This window comes from Ursus americanus, chromosome 2, assembly GCF_024610735.1.
Source record: "Ursus americanus isolate L20-20 chromosome 2, mUrsAme1.1.p, whole genome shotgun sequence".
In the NCBI taxonomy this organism is placed as follows: Eukaryota; Metazoa; Chordata; class Mammalia; order Carnivora; family Ursidae; genus Ursus; species Ursus americanus.
In genome coordinates this window covers 42702578-42728296 of record NC_142128.1, presented here as the reverse complement: position 1 = coordinate 42728296, position 25719 = coordinate 42702578, and the positions used below count along the sequence as shown (strand labels likewise).

The 25719-nt window shown below is 55.8% G+C and overlaps 1 protein-coding gene across 1 annotated transcript; it reads right to left on the bottom strand.

Annotated features, from left to right (window-relative positions):
* Positions 1-3184: 3184 nt before the first annotated feature.
* On the bottom strand, positions 3185-25468 carry PRCC (proline rich mitotic checkpoint control factor). The gene is made up of 7 exons (XM_045784176.2): positions 24716-25468; positions 15739-15786; positions 12527-13093; positions 9816-9911; positions 7871-8014; positions 5955-6020; positions 3185-3620 (listed from the first exon to the last, which is right to left on the bottom strand). The coding sequence occupies exons 1-7, from the start codon at positions 25181-25183 to the stop codon at positions 3534-3536; spliced, it is 1476 nt and encodes a 491-aa protein (XP_045640132.1). The 5' UTR covers positions 25184-25468; the 3' UTR covers positions 3185-3533.
* Positions 25469-25719: the final 251 nt, after the last annotated feature.

Below are 25719 nucleotides of genomic sequence, written 5' to 3'. Positions count from 1 at the left end.
CTCTCCTATCGTGGAAGGCAAGGGGTTGAACTGCCAGTGCAGTGGGGGCAGCGGTTCTGGGGGTTTCAAGATACCTGGGCAAAGGTCACAAATCTGGGGGCTGAGGGACTGCAAGGTAGGGAGCCGCGAAGTCTTTCTTGGCTGGGCTGGCAAGTAGCCACGGGCAGAGGGGCGGTTGCATCACCTGCGGGCACCAGGAAAGAAAGGGGCAGGAAGGAGAGGGGTAGGCCCTACACCTCCTTCCCCAAACCCCTACCAGTAGAGGACTGGGGGACCCCTGTGGTGGCTGACGGTCTGTGTCGTCCCAGCCCCTCGGGCTTTGGCCTTGCCCCAGTCAGGACCCCGTCCCCTCCCCTGTCCCTCTTGAGAGGCTTCTTCCTCTCTACCCAGACCCACTTCAGGCCAGAGGATAAGGCTCCAGCTGCAGGCCCAGCCCTGAAGACCTGGGCGGGGGAAGTGACCCCTGCTCGCCACACCCACCGGCACCCCTGCACCATCCCGCCCACTCCACTCCCTCGCTGAGGCAGGCTGCTGCGGTGTGGCCAGCCAGGCCGGGTGGAGAAGCTGACCAACCGGTACAGGAGAAGGAGCCGGGCAGTCTGTGCGGAGGGGGCTCCTCCCCAGCCAGGGACCGTGGTGGCACAGGCGAAGGGCATTTCCCAGCCGGCTCCATCTCCCGTGGTCCTTCCAGCCCTCTCCCTGCCCTCCACACAGGGCTTTCTGGAACTCGGCACACTCAGAGCTGATAGAGGGCAGCGTCTCAGCCCAGCCTGAGCCTAAGGAAGGCTCCCTGCTCCCTGCGCGCGGGGGCACAGCTCTTCCCTCCAGCACCGTGGCCGAGCTCTCTGCACTGTCCCCCTGAGCAGTCCCCTTCATCCTGCGTGCTCCCCCAGCTAACCTAACGCAGGACACGCTCAGGGAGGCTGGCTCCAGGACAGGGGCGAGCGGCAGTTAACACCGTGACCCCGTCTGTCCTGGTGCACAGCGGAGGACCAGGGGCCAAGCGCCACTGAGGCCCCACCTTCAGCCACCTCTACCTAGGACATCTGTCCCCACCTGCAACAAAGCTGGGTGGAGGAAGAGGAAGCCAACAAGGCTAGGAGCAGGCTGCACTGTCCACTCTAGCGGGGTGAAGACCTGAGCAGGCCCCTCTCTTGGGGCCAGAGCCTTGAGGGAGGGAGCCTGTGACAGCCTTGCCATTGCTGTGCAGTTTCTAAGTCTGATTTTTAGGGATGTCAGCTTCTGGGCTCTGCTCTCCTAGTCAATGCCACACCGCACCCTCAGGCACAGGTCAGCCCCTCCCGGGGGACCCCCCCGGGGAGACCTGGACCCATTCTGACCAAAGCCTTTGCCCTGCCTCCCTGTGCCCCTCAGCTGGTGTCACAGTACCAGCTTTAGCCAAGTATCATTCCTCTTCCTCCTTCTCTCCGCCATCCTGGTCTGTTTTCCCTTCGATGTTTATTTACCAGAACTTGAGGCTACCACCTCCAGGAAGCCTTCCCAAATGAGGACTGTCCATTTCTAATCTGCACTTCTCTTGGTGACCAGGAAATTCCAACCACCAAATAAAATGTCACCTTTGGAAAGACTAAAAAGTGGCTTGAAAAAAAGTGGTGTAAGGCTATCGCAGAGCAGAGGCGGGAGGCCAGAGGCCTACAGACGACTGGCCTAAGTCCATCCATTTCCAGAAGATGCTGGGACCCTCCGTGCCTGGCATGTCCTGGCTCCCAGCCCAGAGCCCCTCCATGGCTCCATGATGCAGCCCCTTGAACGAGAATGTGGGACTTGAGTCCCTGGGGCGCGGCACACCAAGGGGGCAGGGCTGCTTCTGCAGCATCCTGGGTGTGGCACCTCTGGCTCCTGGGGACCTCAGACTTTGGCCCCTGTGGAGCCTACCTCACCACCTACGACACCCCAGGAGGGTGACCTCGGCCTCCGCCCCCGGTGCCTCTGAGGACCGTGGAAGTGGCGGTGGGTTGCCGCTCCTCCCTGAACACTGGCCGGATGCACGGATTTGGACAACTACAGCCCTGTGTCCCTGCGGGATGCAGGAGCCCTGTCTGGCTCCAACCCCAAGTAGGTCAGATTTCAGATAAGTGGGTGGTTTTCCAGTAAGTGACGAAAGCCTCCCGTGTACTTAATGAGAAACAGACTCCTCGACTTACCCAGCACACACGACTGGGGGCATGGCGAGACCCTCCCTCCTGCCGCCTCCCCTCACCCCCAGGTCCCCACACCACACGCTTCCCACTGTGTCCCCGGGGCCGGAACCTTCTGTCCGTCAGCAGGGCTGTCAGTCCTTCCTCCAGGCGCTTCCCCGTCGAGAAGCCTGCAGCAGCTGGAGGCGAGCTGCTGCGTCCCGTCAGCTCTCGGGGCCCCCAGTCAGCTCTCCCAGGGCAGCTCCCTCAGGCTGGGCACCAGGCTTTTCTCCGCAGGACTCCGCCAACACCCGCGTCGCAGGAGCAGGAAGCCGCTGCGGCACAGCCGTCCTGGAGCCCCGGTGCCCTCGGCGACATGCTTCCGTGGCAGTGTGCACGAGGACTGGTGCGGTTCTGGGCCCAGGGTGTGGACCTCCCGCCCCTACGGGAACCCCGCGCTGAGAGGGAGGGGTCATGCCGGCTGTCGTGCTGCTGGTGGGCATCCCAGCGCAGAAGCACGAACTGAGGCCCGTGACCCCGCCGTCCCCCTCCCTCTCTAGCATAAAGGTCGGGGCACAGAAGTCTCCAAGATGTGTCTAGCCCCCAAGCCCTCTGCAAAGCTTCCAAACCAGTCGAGGCCAATGGCAATCAGTGTGACCGTGCATCCTCTTCAGGGACAGACACTTGCCACTTCTCCTGCTGGACTGGATTTGCTAACGACTCTTTTGTGTCACGGAAAGAACGTCCTTGACTTCCTCTCGTCTTCAAAGACGTCTGAGACCAGCAATACTTTCCAGATTTGGGACCACAGGCCTCTGTCCCACACAAAGTTGTACATTAATTCCTAGGGTCTTCAATGGCCATGAACCCAGCTTAGAAGGTGGGCACAGAGGGAAAGGCAAAGCCATCGCTGAGGCAGCTCATGACAGTTGAGGGTGCTCTACACAAGGGTAACGTCAGATCCAGGAACAGGAAAACAAGTGAGAAAGATCCAGATGGAAAAACGAGACCACACTAAAAAGTAGGAAAGGGTTAGGGCTGGCAACGTCTGTCAGACTGAATGTTTTATTTCAACAGACATCCCTGGTTTAAAAAAAAAAAAAAAAAAAAAGCGTGGAGGGAGGGGCTCCCCATTTCATCACACCCACCAGGGAGCCCCACCCCCGTCCAGAACTCAGAGCCCCACGTGAAGCATCGCTCGAGTCTGTGCCAGCTCCGAGACAGGAGCTGAATTTTCTAACTTTTGTTAAGAAAACTCTATCAAACGTGTCCATTCTCGCAGAGGCGAGGGCTGGGTCCTCAGGGACAGAGGCCCTGGGCTTGGAGCAGCAGGGTCCCCGAGGTGAGGCCGGGCGCCGGGCTGCAGGAGCCCCGGGAGCAGTCGGGTCCGGGGCCCTAGAAGCCGTACTTGGCCTGGGTCTGCCGGCGGCTGAGCTTGTTCTCCGACCAGCTGTTCTTTAGTTCCAGCTCCCGCTCCTTGGCCTGTGGCGAGCGAGACGCGCGCGGTGAGCCAACGGGGCGCTCAGGGGCCCCTCTCCCTGCCTCCGCGAGCTTCCCAATCTAACATCTTTCTCCCCTGGAACAGTGATGGGGAAACAGCAAATCCCCTGAAAGACGTCATTTTCTCTTATTTAAGTAGAAGGGCAAGACCCTGGGGAAGCAGAGAAGAACCCTCTCTCGGGGAACTGACAGCATCTCTCTGGGGCTAACAGGGTTGAAGCAGAACAAAAACTCGGGAACCCTGGTCCTGGGGCGCCCAGCGGGCTCAGTCGGTGGAGCACGCCACTCTTGATCTCAGGGGCATGAGTTCAAGACCCACGTGGGGTGTAGAGATTACTTTAAAATAAAACAGGGGTCCCTAGGTGGCTCGGTTGGTTAAGCAACTGCCTTTGGCTTAGGTCATGATCCCCAGGTCCTGGGATCGAGCCCCACATCGGGCTCCCTGATCAGTGGGGAGTCTGCTTCTGCTGCCACCTCTCCCCCCTGCTTGTGCTTTCTCTCTCTCTCTCTAATACATAAATGAAATCTTTTAAAAAATAAATAAAAATAAAATAATTTTTTAAAAAAGGAATCCTGGTCCCTCACCTGCTGGAATTAAAACTGAATCGCTCAAGTGGCAGATGGGCAAAGGAGGGTTAGGTGTGCATCTGAAAGGAAGACAAGTCAGCTGCCCTGGATGCCTGACCAGCCACTGGGAGAGGACAGGGAGGATGGAGAGGAAGGGGGAGGACCGGGGAGGACGGCCTCAAAGATGTGGGCAGAGCCACAAAGGACACCGCCCCACAACAGCTGCATCAGGGGATGCAGTGTTACTGCCGTGCTGAATACAGTGGATGTGGTTCCCAAGAAGTTCGCACCACTTTCCAGCACAAACGGAAGCTGTGGCAAACGAAATGGAAGGTACCAGAACTGAGACTTTCCTCTGCTGACCTCAACAACGCACTTGGGGAGTCAACAAGCATCACCCCACAGAAGGGCTCGCTGACCCTGCAAGAGTTAATGGATGCCTGCTCATCTCCCCTGGAAGGGGGGCAGGGATTAAGAGTTTGGGTTTGAAAGAAGTTCCTACCCTCAAATCCTTTTTCTACAAAAAACAAGATAGGGTAAAGACACAAGGGGGTCCCTGAAAAGGAAGGTGAAACCATGAGGGGAACAATGAAAGCAGACTTCCCACTGAAATCCTCGGGGAGCATGTGCGCCCCCAGGGAAAGGGCCGGGACGGCACGCTGCTGCCAGGGTCTCTGACAGCGGGCAGTACAGCAGGTCTCAAAAACGTGTCTGTTTAATGATTAAATGAGTATTTCCAAGTTGCTGGGTCCTATCAGATAAGTAACATTCTAATTCCAAAAGAGATTTTTGGGTTATCTGTGATTTTTAATTATTTGTGTTGATATTTCCTGCCGCAGAAGTAGAGAATACAAGACCAACCTCCCGGGCCGCCTGGGCAGCTCAGTCAGTGAAGTGTCCCACTCTTGGTTTGAGCTCAGATCACAATCTCAGGTCGTGGGATCGAGCCCCGTGTCAGGCTCCGTGCTGAGCACAGAGTCAACTTGGGATTCTCTCTCCCTCTGCCCCTCCCCCTCGGCTTCTCCCTTCCATGGCGCACTTGTCTCTCTCTCTCAAATAAATAAAATCTTTAAATAAAAAAAAAACAACGAAACAAACCAACCTCCTTATCAGTTGGATGTTTTGCTAAAAGCAGGGAAACCAATCTTTTTCTTTAAAATAGTCTCTCTTAAGGGGGCGCCTGGGTGGCTCAGTCGTTAAAATAGTTTCTTAAATCCCTAGATAAACGTGCTGTGTATTTATTTTTTATAAACTAGCTCTTTAAAAGAACCATATGAGGGGCGCCTGGGTGGCACAGCGGTTAAGCGTCTGCCTTCGGCTCAGGGCGTGATCCCGGCGTAATGGGATCGAGCCCCACATCAGGCTCCTCTGCTGGGAACCTGCTTCTTCCTCTCCCACTCCCCCTGTTTGTGTTCCCTCTCTCGCTGGCTGTCTCTCTCTGTCAAATAAAATCTTAAAAAAATAATAAAAATAAAAAATAATAAAATAAAAGAACCATAGGAGAAAGCACTTCACTGCCCACTGCCCTCTGCGTTTGTTTCAACCTTTAATTACTCCAGGCCCTTGCGCTGGAGTCCTCAAGGCCCCCCGAGGCAGGAGCCGGGTGTGTGATTCTGAAGGACACATCCCCCCCTAGTGGCCACCTGGAGAACCCGCCGTGGGCGAGGCAGCAAAGCCTCAGTGCCTGGGCCTGGCTAGTGCTCTTCCAGGGCCCCACGGGCCCCAGGACCGGGTCCCCAGCCCTCTCACCTGATGGATCAGGTACGTGATCTGGTGCTTCCGCCGCTGCTGGCCTGTGGGCTGCTCACCTTTCTTCTGCAAGGGAAGAAAACACAATCATTAAGCCACAGGAAGAAAAGTAGAAGTATCTCACGTGCCCAATGGTACAAGGCTGGGGATGAAAAACCAACCACACAGCCCAAATCCTGGGGGAGAAAAGTCAGCTTGGGGCTGTTTTTATGTCTATATAATTACAAAACAGTTATTTTTCTGAAAGCCATTATGTGAAAACCCCAGGCTCAGAAGGTCTGCCTGAAATAGCCAGCTAATACCCCCACTGCACTGGAAATACTCTGAGGTCAGGACTGTCTTCTGTTTCTTTGGTCACCCCACCCCACCCCACCCCCAGCAACGAGCACAGGGCTCTGCCCACAGTGGACACTTGATGCCAGTTACACTGCCTGCAGGGAGTCTAAAACAGCGTCAGTTCCAAGGCACAAGCGACCTCGGTCCCTCCAGACCCTCTACAACCCTGCCCGTCTTCCCCGTACCCCTCCATCTCTGTTCCCTTCTCCCGTCAGTGCGCACAGCAACCCTGCAATCTGAATTTCCACCGTCATCCCACCTGTCTCCAATCTTTCAACTTCCACCCATAACTGCACTGAAGCCCTAACCGAGCTCTGATGCAAATGCTTTACTGTCAAAATCTATATTGGTCCTGCGGTCTTCCTGCCCTCTGCCAGAACTGTCTCAGACCAGAAGCTTCCTAATCAGCCCCACCCAGCTCCCAGCACTCCTCTCTGGAGTGTCCTCGGCAGGCCTGTCATCCTTCGTCAACACTCGAGCGTCTGCTCTCTCTCTCCCAGCTCTGCTGTAAATGCCTCAAGGACAGGAACCATATTTTTTTCTTCTTTTTAAAAAATCTAGCTTTAATCAATGAGATGGTGCAAAAAGAACCTGGACCTGGGAAAACAGCGAACCCCAACTCCTTGCTGCTGGGCGACATCACTTAACGTGACCGTCAAAGACAGCAAACACGAACCACCCCCGGCCCACGGTGAGCGCCGTTACTACGCGATGATGCTTCTCAACCCATATTCAGGAGGCATGCTCTCCTGAGTGGTTTTTCCAGGAAACAGTGATGGATCTATGCTGATCTAACCACAATCCTCTGCTCTGTCCTGTATGACCGCCAGCATTCAGTTAAAACAAACGGCTGGGGCTCAGATGGCCATCTGTGGCCACAGAACAAAGCAGAGAAAGTCGGGGGGAGGAGAAGGGAGTAAGATGCCCGACCTTGGCCTTGCTGGTGCTGGGCTCAAATCCAGGGCTTCCCCACATTTCCCCCCGCCGTGGCAGGCTCATAAATGTCCACATTTGCTGTACTCAGCTATTAGGTGGAGAGGGGTTCATCACACTGAAGAAAAAGAGCACGGAAAGGCAGGAGCTCGGTGTGGGAAGTGTGAGGAATAAAGCATCTGAAAAGCCCACAGGCGGCTACAATAAATAACAGAAAGCAAGCAGAGAGGAGGGGTTGCACACACAGAAGCTAAGCCCCCAGGACTCTGCTGTTACGCCCACACCTCAAAGATGTGCTGAGCCAGGCCCCAGCTCGACAGGACAGAGGACGGATCTGACCACAGGCAGAGGGCAGAGCAGCTGCAGGCTCCGTCCAGCCAGGGAAGCAGCCACAACATATCAAAGCTCTTCCCAAGTGCAGTATGGGAAACTGCTCCAACGGCTCAATCTCAGCAACCAGATGGGAGGCAAAGTGCTGCAAAGTTCTGGAAGTCAGAGGCTGCATCCGTGAGGCTCAGCGCACACCCCACAGCATGGGCAGCAGGCACGTGTGAAAGGTGCTGGGACAGTAACAATCGGGTGTGGGGTCAGGACAGAGGTAGGCCCAGATTTTGCTTTGGGGCCACGCAACAGACCTTCCCACTTACTTTGCTGAATGACTTCATGGTTTTCTCTTCTGTCAATGACTTGGTCATCCACTGCTGGGCCCCACTGAGCTGGTCGTCACCTTTGATCTCCACAAAGTTGACCTCCTCCCTCCCTCGGTTCCTCTTGCCCTGCAGCCGCTTAAACTGGAAAAGGAAAAAGAAAGCAGGAGTAGGGGCTCTGGGTGGGAGATCAGGGGATCCAGAATCTACAGAATGGTTCTGTGACTCCCCAGTCTCCCTGCACCCCCAATTCCCCGACCTCCCCTGTGCAATACCCCCTTTCACCCCACCACTACCAAGTTCCCCTGATGCCAGATGAAAGGCGGCTTCTCAGTTCTCCTGCCCTCAGCGAAAGGGAGGTCAAGGCAGCGTTCCCAAACATGAGTGAGTGCAGGGGATCCCTGCTAGAATTTGTACTCAAATTATATGTACATTGTATCTACTTAAAAGGACTGTAAAGAACTTTCAGATTAAAATTCAGGCTAAAAAAAAAAAAATGTAGGATTCCTCCTCTAGAACTTGGTTTTCACACGTCTGCTCCTTCTCATTGGTTTGGTATCACAAAATTGGCAGACCCACCCCAGAGTGGACCCAGAGAGGGAGCTGGAGAGAGGGAGCTTCCTAAGAAAGGCCTGGCAAATTTTCTAGGAGACTGCTACTCTCTCCTCTCCCTCTTCACCAAAAACACAGATCACGTCAAAGTCACCCAAAGATGTGCCCGAAGTTAGTGTGGAGGAGGACTCTAATGAAATGCACTCGGGGCACCTGGGTGGCTCAGATGGTTAAGTGTCCAACTCTTGATTTCAGCTAAGGTCATGATCTCAGGGTCCTGGGATTGAGCCCCAGGTCGGGCTCCCTGCTCAGCAGGGAGTCTGCTTCTCCTTCCCTCTTCTGTCCCTCCCCACTGCTCGTTCTCTCTCTCTCTTAAAATTAATAAAAACATTTAGGGAAAAACAAAACAAAACGCTCAAGAGACTTGAGTGGAACCCGGGTCCTGGTTGAGCATTATTAGTGAAGCCCTGGGGGGCACTCCACCCACAAAAAAACAACTTTCGCCATAGGATGAGCTCTGTGCCGCCTCCCAGGTGGGAGGCAAAGGGCCTGACTGGGGAACTTGCCAAGGGTACACCCACAGGGGAGTGATGAACACGACATGAACCACAAGAGGAAAAATGCAGAGGGATGGACACCTTCTGTGAAAGGGTGAGCAGACAATTATTTTTCGTAAGAACCTGTATAGAGGCAGCACCCTGGATTCCTCCAACCCCCTGCTAACGGGCCCTGACCTCCCTACGGAGAGAACAATACTTCACACCCTCTGCACAGCCTGATGGCACAGGACGTGGGGTTTTCACCTCTCCTTGGGCTGGGGTTAGGGAGCTCCGCTGCAGGGGACCCAGGAGTGCGGAACACGGGGATTATTCACACGGCTGCTGTTCCCTCCCCACATCCATTCTCCGCTGCTTCTCCTTTCATGCGAGCGAGCTCCACATCTTGGCTAGGCAGGTGACCCCCACCCAAACACACCGCTGGGCTGCCCTGCCACCACGGGTGCCACGTGACCAGATTCTGGTCAAGGAGACAGAAGTGAGAGTGTTGGCGGCAACTCTGGGGAGGTCTCCTAACGGAGGGGGAAAGGGTCCTTCCTCCGGATCTCTCCCCGCAGCCGCCTCAGCTGCCATCACTGGCCAGAAGAATGCGGGCCACAACCTGGGGACCGCACTAGTGATCAGGAGAGGACTGGATCCGCGGCCGGCCTGCCTCTCCCCTTCTTTATGAGGAAACCCATCAGCTTCTCTGATCTCAGCCACTATGCTGTGGAGTTTCCCACTTAGATGCTGCCGCCGCGAATCCTGACCGAATACAGTTAAAAACGCTTTTTCCTTTAGTTTGATTTGAAACCTGGTTCCATGAATCGGAGACAGTGACCCGTGCTTCAACTTACTGCTTCGTCATCGATGAAGGAGGCGTCTGGGGCAATTTCCTGGGAGGGGACTAGGGCCGGGTCCTGTGCAGGATAGTAGCCACCACTGTAATAATCCTGCAGCCGAGAGGGGAAGAAAACAGGCCAACTGAGGGCACAGCGGCCGGCGGCCAACAGAGAGCCCGCGCGCAAGAGGCAGCGGGCTCCGCACCCGGGAAAGGCGGATCCCAAGGTTCCCGAGGACCCATCGGCTAAGGAACAATCTGCGGCTTTGCCGATCTGCACCACCCAGCCAGGCGGACATTTGTCCGGGAAGAGTGACGAGAAATAAAGGCATTCTCTCCTGCTTCCGTTTCCACCCTGCTCCCTCAGCCGCTTCCAGAGCGGATTCCCAGCCCTAAGCTACAGGGCCCCCTTCCCCCTCAGCCCCGCCCCCTCTCCCTCAGCCCCGCCCCCTCTCCCTCAGCCCCGCCTCTCCTCAGCCTGAGACAGAGACAAGCTCCCCGAGAGCAAGGGGAGAGGTGTGAGGTCTTATTTAGGGCCTCTGGATACGGAGACTGCCTGCAACAGGCCGGAAGGGTGCAGACGTCGCACAGAAAGTAAATTACCATACACCTAAAACTAACATAACATTGTGTGTCAAGTCCACTTGCATCAAGACAGGGGATATAATCACTGGCTGTAAGGGTGGTACAGAAGTTACAAGGCTGGAACAAGCCAGGTGTGTGTTACCACACACTCAGCTCAGGAATCTGAGGACCAGCCCGAGAGGTGAGCTGTCACATGCACTGTGGGTCCCAGAGGAAGAGGGGCGCAGGCAGGGCGAGCCCCCGGGAGGCCAGCAGGAGAGGCGGCCCTTGGGCTGAGAAACCTGTTTCCTCCCTGGGCATACTTTCTCCCAATTCTTCCCCTTTGGCAAGCTCCAAAAAAATGCCCCTCTAAGAACATTCACTTCGCGGTGAGCTAAATGGAAAGTAAGGTTTAATACAACCAAAGAAAATACATGAAAATCCAGAGTGACTGCAGCATGATTTTCTTTCTTTTTTTAAGATTTTACTTATTTGACAGAGAGAGACAGCCAGCGAGAGGGGGAACGCAAGCAGGGGGAGTGGGAGAGGAAGAAGCAGGCTCCCAGCAGAGGAGCCTGATGTGGGGCTCGATCCCAGGACTCCGATTTCATAACCTGAGCCGAAGGCAGACGCTTAACGACTGAGCCACCCAGGCGCCCCACGATTTTCTATAAAAGTATTCACAGTAAGATACATGCAATTGCAGGGTCCCCGAGTGTATGTAACATGCTTCAGGTGCACAGGCTGCCTCAGTGGACTTTATAAATGGATACAGAATGCCTGCTACTCATTTAAATGGCTTTTTTCCCCCTTGGCTAAAGAAGTCAAAACACTCTTTATCTTCCTCCTCCTTCCTTCTAACAATGTTGAAGGGAGATATATTGTCCCTGATCAGCCTACACGATACATCAAGGCTCAAGAGCAAATATTTAGGAAATACAAATATTTAGAAATTGTTAGGGCGCCTGGCTGGCTCAGTCGGTTGGGCATTTGCCTTTGGCTCAGGTCATGGTCCTGGGGTCCTGGGATCAAGCCCCCGCATCAGGCTCCCTGCTCAGCGGGGAGCCTGCTTCTCCCTCTCCCTCGCCCTGCAGCTCCACCTGCTCGTGCTGTCAGATGAATAAAATCTTTAAAAAAAAAAAAAAAAAAGAACAGGGTCCCCCCAGAGCCCACCCACTATGGGTCCTTACCCATGCCCAGGCTGAAGATGAACGCTGGCCATTCAGAGAATCAAAGTGGTCCAAGTCTTGCAAGGAAAACTGCCGCCACCTGCCCTGCTCAACCTGCAGCCCCGCCAAGAGTCCCCGAGCCCCTGGAGCCCTCTCCATCCAGGTCACTCCGGCTGCCAGGAAAGTCTCCTAAACCCACTCACAACCTGGAATGCCATACTCTCACTCTCACGCCACCCACAACAAAGTTAAGTAGTTCCTCCAAATGGCACTTAGATAAAAGGTCACTGCAACCATTTACTGGGCGTTTGCTGTCCCAGGCACCACGCTAAGTGGATGGGATGGCCTAGCAACACCAGGAGGCCACTGCTACTCCGCCCCTTGCACAGCTGAGGAAGCTGCACGTGATTCAAAGCCCAAACTACCCTCGGACCCCACTCTCTCACAGCACAAATTATGGCCCTCTGCCTCCCCAGGGCAGGCGCCTCCACCCTTCCAACCTCCCAGCGCTGCCTCCTACATTCTCCCTTCTCCCTCTTCCCTGCTGTGTCAACTCTCCAGATGCCCCCGGCCCTCAGCCCTCCTCTCCTGTCCTGCTCTCGGTGCACCCCACCTCCAGAGAGGCCTCATCCTCACCACCCACACCCTCATCCTCACCACCCACACCCGCGAGGCCACCTTGGAGCTCTCAGACTAGGGGCCCCTCCTATTCCACCTTCTCCCTCCCCTCTCACCAGCTCCTACAATGAGGGCTGGTTTTCAGAACAAAGGTTCTATCAGTTCCATCAGACTTCTAGACATAGGCAATTTTAGACCCATGTGGTTCAGAACAAAGGTAGCATGTTTTGAGGCCTGATATGTACAGGAAAATCAAGACGCCAGAAGGCATTAATTCAGCTGAAGTGATACCACAGAGGCTGTATCACTGGCTCAAAGCTCTCCCTGGCCGCCAGCTCCAGCATGCCCTGGCCTGCCCGCCATGCCGGCTACTCACCTGATAATAAGCACCAGCGGCATTGGCATCGCCATATGTGGAAAACTGATTGTAGCTGTAGTCATCCCCAGGCTTAGGCATCCAAGGGGCCCCGCTTGAGCCCGCCGCCATCTTGAATTCAAGGGGAGCATTGGCTGCATCGTCCTGGAAGGCCGGCTCTGGTTCCGTGCCTGGAGGCAGCTCTTCAGGGACAGTGGGGATGGGGTAAGGGTATGGCTCAACTCCAGGCGGCTCAGCCTTGTCAGGGAGGGAGAAAAAGTTCTCGGGGGCTACTTCCTCATCGCTGTCGTCCTCCTCCTGCGTAATCTGCTTTGTCACCTGCAGGGCAGCACTCTTGGCGGCAGCCTTGATGGCAGAGGGTGACGGAGTGGTGGTCGTGGTGCCCACGACAGAGGCAAGGGGAGAGGGCTTGGTCTTAGAAGCCTGCCTGGAGGGCTTAGCGTCAGAGGAGCCATCCGAGGGTCTCCGGGAGAAGGCATGGGGAAGGAGCAACCTGTTAGTCTCTTTCACGGTCAGGTTTTTAGGTTGGGGAAGCAGGGCAGACAGACCAGTCCCCTCGCCGGATCCCTGGTGAGCGCAGGTTTGGGGAAGGAGGGAAGAAATGGGACAAGTGAGATCTTGTGATCTCTATTACCAACATCCAGAACAGAAGTTACAGATAGGCGCTCCAGCCTACAATCTCACCAGCCCTTGCTCCTTCTTACCTCCGCCCATTTGGCTCATCCAACTGGGCTTGACTCCTCCCACCCCAGGCCCTTCCACTGGCTGCTTCTCCCAAGGTAAGATGCCATCCCTGTTCTCCTTGGCTCCGTACCAAGCCAGCTCCACTGCCCTCTGCCACACAGCCTTCCCTGATTCTGTGTTTTTGGCAAATATGATGCTTTTTAAAATTTTTATTTAAATTCAATTTAAGTAACATATACTGTATTAGTTTTAGAGGTAGAATTTAGTGATTCATCAGTTGCATACAACACCCAGTGCTCATTACTTCAAGTGCCCTCCTTACTGTCCATCACCCAGTTACCCCATCCCTCCACCCCCGCCCCTCCAGCAACCCTCAGTTTGTTTCCTAGAGTTCAGCATCTCAGATATGATGCTCTTAATTCCACATCATTCTTCTCCCCAAACAGCCCAAGGCTTTCTCCAGCTGACTGCTCTACCCTCTCCATGTCTTGAAGGTTCCTTTTAACATAGGAACCCTCCGCTTCCTTTCAATTGCTACTCAAAAACAAGGCTCTGTCCAAAAGACATCCATTCCTGTTGCCCAAAGTCATCTCCCCTAGCCAAGGAAAGCCCTACAGATGTGGTACATTCAGCTTATGCCCCAGTCAAGCATTTAACTTCTCAATTTGTAAGCTAATTGGCTCAGCCCATTCAGAGTTCCTACTACACATAAAAATCTATCCGATTCTGCTTTCTGTCTGCTACAGGGCCAGCTTGGCCTAACTGTAGGGCTGAGGGAGGTGTCCATTTGAAAAAGAAGAATGAAAGGGTGCCTGGGTGGCTCAGTCAGTTAAGCATCTGCCTCTGGCTCAGGCCATGATCTCAGGGTATTAGGATCGAGTCCTACATCGGGCTCCCCGCTCAGCAGGGAGTCTGCTTCTCCCTCTCCCTCTGCCCCCTCCCCTGCTCATGCTTTCTCTCTCTCTCTCAAATAAGTAAATAAAATCTGGAAGGGAAGGAGGGAGGGATGGAGGGAGGGAGGAAGTAAAGGAAAGAAGGAAGGAAGGAGGGAGGGAGGGAGGGAGGATGGAATAAGGTCACTACGCCTCTGTCCTGGAGGACCAGTACACTTCAGCCCCTTGGCCAAGCAACACCCGGAGCAAGTGAAGTAGGGCTTTTGAGTCAGGCAGGCAGGAGCGTTCATCTGGCAAGTGGGCCCCTCTCCCCGCTGTGCGTCCTGGCAGACCGCAGAGACTCAAGCGTGTAGGGATCAGGCCAAGGTGCCCTGTGGAGTACATGCTCAGGCTACCTTGAGGTGTCTGACTTCTCAGATGACATCTAGGGTCACAGCCGCACACCCCTGCAATGCCGGGTCCCCACTCTGCCCCCAACTGAGCTCTCTATCCACCCACCCCCTCCTGCCAGCTGGGAAGGCTGCTCTTTACTCCTGAGCCAGTGTCCTCCATGACTAGAGCTGCCCATCCACCTCCTCCAGGAAGCCACTCTGGTAACGGAGAGCTGACCTCCAGCCTCAGCTGCCAGTGTGTGATTCCTCCTCCATTACCCCCTATAAACAGGGTCACGACGTCACTCCCCCGGTCCCGTGTCTCACTCCCACATGACTGGGTCATGAGACCTCCCAGTGGTGGAAGCGACACCTCAGCAGACTCGGGGGCAGACTCAGGGCAGGGGCAGCTTCGGCATCATACACCTGAATCACGGGACGACAATCTCAGAGAGGAAGGACCGCTTTTGCTTTTGTTTTTCCAGAGACATACAATCCATGAGAACAGAGAGCATCTAAGTCCCCGAGGACGGAGCAAAACGGGAAGAAACCCCCGGGGGCCAGAATCGAGACACTGGGACAAGGGGGGAAAGGGCAAAGGGCAGAGAGGTCATCTCCCGGCATTGTCTAGCTGAGGAGTCTGGTCACAATTCTGGAGCAGGAGCCAGGTGCAGCAGGGATGGGCTTGGACTCCACAGTCAGAACACGAGTCGGACCCCCAGCCCTGCCCCACTTGCCACCTGACCCGGGGCACGCTCCTGCAGCCGCGGTTCCTCAAGTGGGATGTGGGCGTGATGAGGCCACTAGGCCTTCAGCACCACTTGGGAGAATTAAATCAAATAAATGCTGGTAAAGCGCTCAGAACAGTGCCTGGTACACAGTAAATGCTATTTAAGTGTTTATTTTCCAGGTTAAAATGAGATGAGAAGATGGAGAATTTTAAAATAAAGACATTCCCTCCATGGTTTCGACCAATCTGTTTCCTCCGCTCTACCCTTCCTACATAATCCCTGGAGCAGAAATGTAACACATCCAGTGGTTTCCACCCCCACCCCCGAGGCCTGCCCAAGGAGTGGTGAGGGGAGGGCAGAGAGCACCAGGGCTGGCGTCACCCAGGAACACAAAACCACCCGGAAACAGTCGGTCCTCCAGTACTTGCATCTGCTCTAAGCGCGCTGCGGAAACTGCTGGGCGCCGTGACTCCCGCTCTCAGGAAGCTGCATGGGAAGAGAAGAGGCGGCTTCTGCCACGTCGCGAAGCTTACCTGAAGGACAGTTTTCTTCTTTGAGGGCTCATCTTCCTCAGAATCTGACTAAGAGAAAAAGAAACGGAATAAGGCCTTCCTGCATGACAGCAGTGGAGGAAGCAACCAGGACAGACGAGGGGCCTGGGAGGAGGGCTGCCCAGCACACCAGCATCTTGTCCCTGCCCCACCAGTGCGAGAGACGCACCGGCCTGAGAGCAGAGCTCCCCTCCCGCCCGCAACCTGCGTCAGAGGAAGAGGGATGTGCCCACCTCCCCAGGCCACTCATTCTCCTGCCCCAGACCTGTTGCACGGCCTTCTTGCCATCAATTTCTATTCCGTCAAAGGCGAACTCTTTCCTCCCATTGAGACTTGGTGCAAAGAAAAGGCTATGCCCATTCTTCTCCTTATAAATCTGTCCACGAGAAGATGAATGGGATTTGGCCCACAATCGCCCCCCAGCTCAGCTTCACTTCTGAAACCACTCATCCAGGCTACATAACCACACGGCCAGGGAAGTCCGGCGGGAGTACGTGGTGTGTTAACTACTCTTCCGCGCAGCATTAAAGGTCAGAGCCATTGGGGAAATCCATTCTCTCTCCAAGTATGATCTACTGTCTGCCAGACTTGGTCATGTCCGGGAAGAAGGCGAGCCCGTGGGGACGGGGAGAGCTTGGGGCAAGACAGGAGGCCACTTGTGTCACCCCTCTGACTCACCAGGACCGTTCCTCACACCAGCTCTCACACTGAACCACCTGAATATGCGGCTCGGCACAGCTCCTGAGCGCCGTCCACTGTCAGAAAGCTGCCAGGCATATGGACAGCAAGCTCTACCACTCGATTTTAATAAGTGAATCCCCAAGTCAAGAACCCTGAGAGCCTTCCGTTTATTCTTGGGGCCTTGGTTTGGGCATCTGCACATCATGGGCCTCTAAGACCCGCTCATCTCCAAGATTCTGCAAGAACTCAAACCCTCTGCCTGACCTTCTCAGCTCCCCCTCCTATCCCACAAGTTCCTTCTTGGGCTCATCGGCTACAAGGACCTCACAGTAACCGAGATCCTACTTTATGCGACACAGTGTCCGTACGTAGACAGAACTTCCCAGCGGCTGCCCCAGGCTGCGTTATGGACAAGACGACAACCACGGGCACAAGGTAGGGCCTGGAGCAAGGAGAGCCTCCAGACCATTCACCCCAGTGTCTCAGATCTTGTGTGTGTGCTGTAACATGAAAGAACTCCCTGCCCTCAAGGAACTTACGGTCCAGTAAGAAGAATGACCAGCACCCCAGTAACCACAGTGAAGGCGGTAAAACATAAGGACATCAAGGGGAGCCTGAATGGCACAGTCGGTTAAGTTTCCAACTCTTAATTTCAGCTCAGGTCAAGATCTCAGGGTCAAGAGATCGAGGCCCCCATCGGGCTCCGTGCTGAGCATGGAGCCTGCTTGAGGTTCTCTCTACCCCTCTCCCCCTGCCCCTCCCTCCCTCACTCTCTCTCTGTCTCAGTAAATAAATAACTAAACAAACAAACACAAGGTCCTCAAGTGTGGTTCAAACATCCCCTCAAAGATCTGCTGGTCCTACACTGCTTTCTTTCATGTGGGGGCCTTGCCTTAGCACCCTGTCCCTGGGCCTGTATCTCAGCCGCGGGGGCCTTGCCTTAGCACCCTGTCCCTGGGCCTGTATCTCAGCCGCGGGGCGCCCTCCTAGGTCTGCGCTCTGTCCGGGAATCTTCCTGGTGACTCCTACCTTGCTCTCGTTGGCCGTGTCCCTGCATACTCACTTGTGGGGTGGGGGGGCATCACGCTAACCCTGGTCCACTTGTGCTTGCTCTGTGTGACATTTTTCTTTCATTCTTAAAAATAATATTAAAGCAAGGTTTATTTACTTGAGAGCACACACGTGATGGGGGGGCAGAGGGCGAGGGAGAGACAGACTCTCAAGCAGACTACATGCTCGCTGCAAATCCCAACGTGGGGCTTGATCTTACGACCCTGAGATCATGACCTGAGCTGAAACCGAGAATTGGATGCTCAAGTGACAGAGCCACCCAGGCGCCCCTGAAAGTGACATTTTCTCATTCGTATCCTTGCCTTTTCCACCACAGAGTTCGAGACTGCCTTACAGGGTAGGAGTCTGTGCGCAGCGATTTCCATTACGAACTGCTGCCAAACGCATACGTATGATAATCCCGTAAGGGGAGCCTGTCCTGGTACTTAAATGTGGGGGACGAGGGAAGCAGCGGTAAAGGGAAGGACAGTCATCTAGGTGGCAGGCAGCTCACTCAAGGGTGCTTCACTTAGTCCTCCCGGCAGCACTTCCCGGCAGACGCTATCACCCCAATTTTGCAGGTGAGGGACGTGAGGCTTGCCGAGGTCGAACGGCAGCTAGAACACAGCAGAACCAGGCCCTGCACCCGCTCCGCTCCCACGTCTCCGCCGAGACACCACGCCCAGCTGTCCGCACTTGCCCGGCCCGAGTGCGACTCCTAGCAGGCCCCGCGAGACCCCGCATGATACAGACGAGAGCATGGGCACAAAATCAGAAATACAGGTCTGAGGCTCGGCTTTGCTACTCATCCGCCACCCCCAAGCCTGTAGGAAATAAAACCCGTGTCCCGACTAAGACTGCATGAGCCACTGACCATGAAGACGTACATAATTAAAATTCTAGGCCGAGTTCAGGGATTGTCCGTCTCTGGCCCGTAAGATGTCAAACTCAACTGAAGAAAACAGCCCGAAGCCCAGAACACCTCACATTTTGACCTGTTCTCTCTGTCCCCAACTCCCAGTGCCCCAGAAACTCCTGACCACCCCCTCCTTCTGACCGTGAAGCCTCGTCTCCTCCCGCAGACGGCACGGAACCATGTCACTGCGGGGCGCAGAGGCACAACTTCGCTTCCACACCGCACGCAACAGGTCCAACTGCAACAACCTGCAGACAAACTGTAGTCCAGTTAAGACGACGACATCCACCAAACCGCACAAGCATATCCTGCTCTTCAGCTCCCGTGATGAACAGAACGAGGCTACCGTGAGCCTCACTGCCCCGTGGCCAACAGAGCTGGAAGCCAGGGGCGTGCCGAGGAAATGCCATTTCTCTCCCGAACGGCACACTGTTTCCACTGTACTGACAGCCTCAGTTTCCAGTGTGAAAGCACAAAACCACACGCCTGTACAGACTTTAGGAATGGCTTGTTATTTCTGGATTCAGGAAGCTACGACGGGCCCTCCGATCACCCCCTCTCTCTGAACGCCTGGTTCTAACCCACCGCATGGCCTTAAAAACCATCTCACGACACGCCCGAGCTACGGCAGACCCCCCCAAAACACGGCACCCAAGTCAGAACCACCCGAGTGTGCTGAGCCCTGAACTCCGTGGAGTCCCGACTATCCGTCTCTGAGGGAGGGACGGAGTGAAGTCTCTGCCCCTGAAAACTGACCAATAGGACCCAGACATTTGGAACCGCATCGGGGCAAGTCCAGGGGGTCTGGGGGCGCAGAGGGAGGGAAACTGGGCCTGCCCCTCACACGAACTCGCGCCAACTCTGCCCTAGAAGAGGGCGGCCACACGGAGCTCCCAAGCTCACTGTGGAGGCTCAGAGGCCATGGCGAAGCCCTCGTGGCCGTGGGGGGCGGGGGGTGAACTAAACAGTAACAGGAAACTGAAGGAGAGTTACAAAGAAAATCCATTTCAGTATGCAGAGCGCCAGAGAGCATGGAGACACTAAGAGATGTGCCATCGCCCCCAGTCGCCCGGGGCGGGGGCACCCGTCAGAGCCCTGGAGAGGAACGTCAGTTCGGCTTCCCTGGAGACCCTGCTGGAGGTGACTGGCTCAGCCCCAGCACACAGTATTTAATTTAGACCCCATTAATTTAGACCTTGACCGTGACAGGGACAGAAGTATATTGAAATTTTCTCCTTTATTGCAGCAAAACACATGGAACATAAAATACGTCATTTTAACCATTTAACCATTTCTAAGTGTATAACTCAGTGGCATCAAGTGCACTCACTGGGCTGTACCACCATCACCACCATCCATTTCTGGAACTTTCCAGCATCCCAAACAGAAAGTCTGTACCTCCTGAACAACAGCCACCCGTGGCCCACTCCCTGCCCTCCAGCCCCCAGGCACCACCCCTCTCCCCTCCGTGTCTGTGAACACACACACGACGGGGCCACGCAGCACGCTCCCGTCTGTACCCATGCCAGCATCTCCTTCCTTCCTCCGGCTGGACAACGGGCCACCGCACGGGCGCATGTGCTCGCACACCTGGGCTGCCGCCGCCTTTGGCTGCGGTGAACAGCGCTGCTGGGAACGCAGGTGTGCAGGGCTGAGTCCTAGGAATCAAACTGCAGGACTAGAGGGGCGTCCGGCCGGCTCAGTCGGTAGAGGACACGACTCTTGACCTCAGGGCTGTGAGTTTGAGACCCAAGGAGAATGTAGAGTTCACTTAAAAAAAATTTTTTAAGGAAAATTTTAAAAAAAGAAACTGCTGCATTACAGAGTAATTCTAAGTAACTTTTTGAGGGACTGCCAAACTGATTTCCACAGGATATCCAGTGAAGGCCCGGAGTCGACTCCTGGAGGCCACATCACCGGCCAACGGCGGACCAAGTCGGGGCTGTGCCGTCAGACCTGGAGACAGGTGATGTCCGAGACCCCAGGGCACCAGGGCCCCGCCACAACGGGCCCTCCTGGGCTCTAGAGGCACAAACTGGTTGTGCCTTAGGAAGAAAGTAATATATTTCTTCTTGGTCTCGCAAGAGCCTGGGCCTCGATGACCACCACTGTCCTCTCCGCTCCAGCTGCCAAGAGTGACAAGACACACACACCGGAGACTGCTGAGCAAGAACGGAAACAGACATTTTCCATTAAGTCGGGCCCGGTGGGATCTGCTAATCTATCGGAGCCTCGCTCCCCGTGGCAGCCTCCCTCTTATCTTCTCCAGCTCTGGCTCTGACAGACTCCCTCTCTGAAAAGCAATCACTAGCTGCCAGGGCCAGGAGCCAAGGAGGAAATAAGGGCCCAGGCACAGACCCCCGCGGGCTCCAAACTCGAATCACTACTACACTCCTCGCTATTATCTCAATTAGTCAGATTCATCAACTTGTTTCCCTCTTTGGTCTCCGGGATCGGGTGCGGACATGTGCCCCTCAGAGCGGCGCCTCCTCTCCCGTGCCTGCGCCCCGTGCCTACGCCCCACGCCAGCGGCTGCTCGGGGCTCTCTCTTCCACAGGCACGACGACAGAACAGAACAGCCCTGCGGTCAAACAGGACTCCTCTGCCACTGCCAAACCGAGATTTTAGACCCATCACCTCTGTTCTCTCAACTCCAGTTCATCTGTAAACCAGGCCCGAGGCTGAGCTGGCAGCATCTCGGCCATGTGGCAGGTGCCCCACAAATGTCTTCCGTCCCGACCGAGGGCTGAGACTGTGCTCTATCTGCTGCAGTCAACTCTTACTTGCTTCACAGAAATGACCAAAATGAGTGAAACCTCCCATCTCACAGCTGCCAATTTTCCACTATCTGGGTAAACGATCTGAAAGTATGGGTAATACTAAACCAGATAACCCTGAAATGTGTTTGCTCTGGAATGCACATTCTGAGACTGAAAACTCTAACAGCAGTCTCACTTTTCTAACTCTGACTTTCTGTATTCTGATTTTAGATGCCTGCATCCCCTAAGTCCACAAGATCAACAGTCGACCAAGGCCCCGAGGTAGCTTGGGTTGGAGCAAGGAGGTAAGAAGGGAAGAGGAGGAGGCGATCCTCCATTTTGTGGGTCACTCCTACTTCCTCATGTAATTGGAAAGCTGACCTGGACAAAGAACTGGGCACTGCCTGTCCCCTGATGGCGGCTGGCTGAGGAACTGACCCACAGCAGACCATGTGCTCGCTCATGGAAAACCAGAATTGGGACTAAGAATGTGGTTCCATCTGGGCTGCTCGCTAAAAGGAAATATAAAAGAAGGGGGGGGGGTGTGGGTGGCCATCGTTCCCCTGCAGGAAAGGTTGAGGATCAGAGGAAACCGCTCTGCAGACAAAAAAGAATGGATCAAATCTGCAAAGACCTATGCGGGTCCTCGAGAGACCTCCAATTCCTGACTCCAGGCCCTTTCCAAGGCACCTCGGTATGTTTACGATGAGATGTTATTCAAGCTAGCTTAAAGTGCTTTCTCATACTTGCAACCAACCCCCTATCTAACCACCTAACCCCCAATCTGCCCGGTTTCCTGTATCCCTTCAATAAATGGCACTACTACCCTCCCAGCTGCCTGAGCCAGAAGGCGGGGGTCAACCTCGAATCCTGGCCTTCATCCAGGCCATCCCATCAACGGCCTAGACTGCCCAGCCACTTCTGCCTCCTGAACAGACCTGCCCCCCTGTGCCCAGGCCGGCACCCTCTCTCACACTGTGCCCGCCAGTCTTGCTCCCCGAAGGTGTTTGCCACTCTGAAACCGGAGAATCCCTGCTTGGCCTCTAAGGCGACTTCACTACCCCAGGATCAGGTACAAAGGCCTCTGCATGGCGCCTAAGGCCCACACCCTCTGGCCTCCGCACCCCCTTCCCCATCCCCGGCTCTTGCGCTTTACTCACATCAGGTGCCCCTGAGGCACTGTCACTCTGACTGCGGGGCTCCCTACAACTGTCTGCCCCATGACCTGACGTGCTCCTCCGCACAGCACCCCCCTTTCTCTGGCTCCCTCCTACTCACTTATCTCTTCTCTGTTCCGACATCTCCTCCCTCCGGAAGCCTCCCCAACTTCTAGACTGGATTAGCGCCCTCCAGGTGTGCCCACGGCACCGGATCTCGTGCAATTCTTCTGACTTGACCTAAAATCTACCTCCTTGTCAGTCTCCTCCAGTAGACCGTGAGGTCCTTGTGGGCAGAGCCGATCACGTTCACCCCTGTACTCTCGGCTCCTGGCACAGACAAGCAGCTTCGTACTGAAGGAAGGAACGAACGAACAAACAAGAGTTCCGAGTTACTTACTCTACTTCCACACCAAACCCTGAGGGGAAGTCACTTAAGGAAACCTCATTCATTTCTTCAAACGCGTACTCAGGGCCTACTAGGTGCAGGACCACTCCGAACCTGCAGGGACTACGGCCGCCCGCCCCTGGCCGTCCTGAACCTTCCGAGGCTGCTTTCCCGCACAGACCACCACCAACGCAGGCAGGACGAAACCAGGAACAGGAGAAGCTAAGGGCTCGGATCTGGTTCCTCTACCGATCCCGGCACCGTTCACCTCAGGAATTTTGTGAGCTCCACCGACAGAGGAAGGCCAGACCGCGGAGTCCTCAGAGTGATCCGCCACCTGAGCCAGCCTGAACGGAAGGTTCTACGATCTCTTCCAGCTATGTTTTCTAAGGCCACCTTCACAGACCTGGAAATGAGCTTCTCCACTGTCACGGTGCGGGGGGCCAGCGGGCCCCAAGTGCCACCTCCCCCAGGTGGCTCGCTTACTCCGATGCAAACACGGCGGAGGAACGCGAAGAGGAGGAAAAAGAAAAGGCCGAGGAAAGGAACCTATTTCTTTCTGCCTTATTCAGGGACTCTTCTTTGCTGGTGGTTAAATCAAGGCCCAAATCAGTTTCAGCGGAGCGAAAGAAGGCTGCTTTGGATCCTAGACGTAGAAACGACAGACTCAGTTGAGAAAGAAGGGGGAAATAATGTGGAAGGTTTGGAACAGGTCAGTGAGGGAGATTCTGGAACCTCCTTTTCATCAATAGTCCACATTCATTCGAGCTCATTGACTCAAGAGAATATTCAGGTAGTGCCGGCGGGTGCCAAGCAGTTTCAACCGCGAGGGATAGAGTAGCGGACAGAATGAGCAGCCGGCCCTGCCCTCGCGGGGCCTGCACAACAGCCGAAAAAGAGAAGCAGACACATGGCTGGCAAGTGCGCGCAGACACGGAAGGAGCAACAGGAGGCCAGGACGTCCTCACCGAGCACCTGTCCAAGAAGGAGGTGAGGGAGAGAACGGCAGGCTGTTTGGAGAAGAAGCTGAGGGACCAGTGAGACCAAACATGGAACCGGCCCCGAGCCAGAGCTGGAAGCCTGCAGAAAAGCAAGAGCAAAAATAAGCTTCTCACCGAGGGTCGCCAAAGGGGAGCGAAGGCCTGACCAATGAGCTTCACACAAGAGAGAAAGGAACAAACTCAGGATAACCTAACACACCACCTGCCCGCCAGGCTTCACGTCTCCTTTATTCCCAAAGCGCTCACCCCAGAAGAGGCCTTCTGTCTTCTCCTCCAACATACAGAAAACAACGTAAGCTTGGCTGCCTCTTCTAAAAACAGGACCCACGTGGCCTAACTCGTGGCGTAGCAATACCTAAATGGGGAAACCGAGGCACAGGCCTGGAGATGACCCTCCCAGCTCTTCACCTCCACTGTGTCATTTTCCAGGTAAGACCTCACACACTGCACGCCTGCTTCTCCTGTGTAAAAACTAGAATGTTCTCTCCGAGTTTAACAATAACGGAAGGGAAGGGCCGACACCTGGCTAATGCCCTGTACTCAACACTCGCTCCATTTCTTCCCTAACCACCCTCAAACACAGAACCTGGGACCCCTATTCTTTTCCTTCATACTCCGATGGTTTTAAGTTGAATGCCAGGGGAGAGTGCGCCCCAAATGTCCAGCAGGGGCTCAGGAATCCTGTCTCCTGTCGCTTCCTCTGGCGCCGGATTTCGTGCTGTTCACAAGGTAAGAAGACGAGTGAGAAGCGGCCCGACGTGCGGATGCAACAGGGGGAGCGGAACCCAGGGTGGCGGGCCAGGGCGGGCCCAGCTTCCAGAAACCCGCACGGACAGATCCCAGAGTTGACGAACCTGCTCCACGGATCTCGCGGCAGCAGGAATCTCGCGGTCCGCAGCACCGGCCACAGGTACGGGAGGCAGTCCCGGAGCCTCCCAGGTCCCGCGCGCAGCCCGGCCCAAGCCCGACCGAGGGGCCGTGCGGGGCTGCCCTCCCCGGATACTCACATCCCCCTGATGCAGCTCCGGCGCCGCGATCTTCACGGGCTCGGTCCTCTTCTTTGGCTTGGGAAGGCCCAGCGGGGGCCCGGCACCGCCCATGGAGGGGGGCAGGCCGAGGCCAGGGCCCCGGGGCGAGGGCAGCCCCAACCCCAGCCCCTCCCCGACTCCCGCCGCCTCAGCCGGGCTCACGCCCGGAGGTGGGGGGAAGCCTCCCAGGCCGAAGGGCAAGGGCGGCGGAGGCTGGAGCCGGGGGTCCCCGGCGGGCGGGGGCAGCAAGAGCGGCGGGGGAAAGGCTGGGGCCAGCATCTGGGGGGGCGGAGGCAGCAAGGCCGGGCCCTTGGGTGCGGGAAGAGAAGCGAACAAGCCCCCTAAAGTGGGCCCAGCTGTAGGGGCCGCCGCCTCCTCCTCCTCCGGCTCCGGCTCGGCCTCATCCGGCTCACTCTCATCGCTGCTGGCGTAAGCAACCAGCGACATGGCGCCTCCCGCCTTTGGGGCGCCCTTGCCGGCAGACGAGGCCTACTTGAGACCGGGGATGCCCGGAGGCCTAGTGGGCCCCGCCACTGGGCGGGGCACCGAAAAGCCCGCCTTCTCCGTACTCTGGGGCTAGCCCCGGTAGGAGCCCATGGCCACGGTTGATTTCCACCGAGTAAGGCTTCCCTCTTCACTTAAGCTCCCAGTCCCGGGCAACTACACACAGCTAATGGCCGCCGAGTCACTCCGCCTCCTCCTCGCCTCACCAACACGGAAACTACAACTCCCAGAGGACACTTTGGCCACAACTCCATTCTCCGCCGCCGGGAGCTTAGCGCAAGGCACGGCGGGAGTTAGAGTCCGAGGAAGGATTAAGTGTCGCGCAGAGAGCCAGGAGGGAAACCCGCCTCTGACGCGAGGACTCCTGGGATGAGTAGTTTCTCTGGGCTTTCGGCAATTCGGAGGGGACTACAAGCTCCATCGGTCACCGCGGTAGTCACGGAGGCGGGTAGGAGGGCACTTCCGTACTTGAAGTTCCT

Excerpts from the sequence above, each read along its gene's own strand:
- PRCC (XM_045784176.2), bottom strand. The coding sequence starts at position 25,183 with ATGTCGCTGGTTGCTTACGCCAGCAGCGATGAGAGTGAGCCGGATGAG. Across the intron at positions 15,787-24,715 it reads CGGAGCTGCATCAGGGGGAT|TCAGATTCTGAGGAAGATGA; the intron begins GTGAGTATCCGG and ends TTTTTCTCTTAG. Across the intron at positions 3,621-5,954 it reads TCACGTACCTGATCCATCAG|GCCAAGGAGCGGGAGCTGGA; the intron begins GTGAGAGGGCTG and ends CGCTCGCCACAG.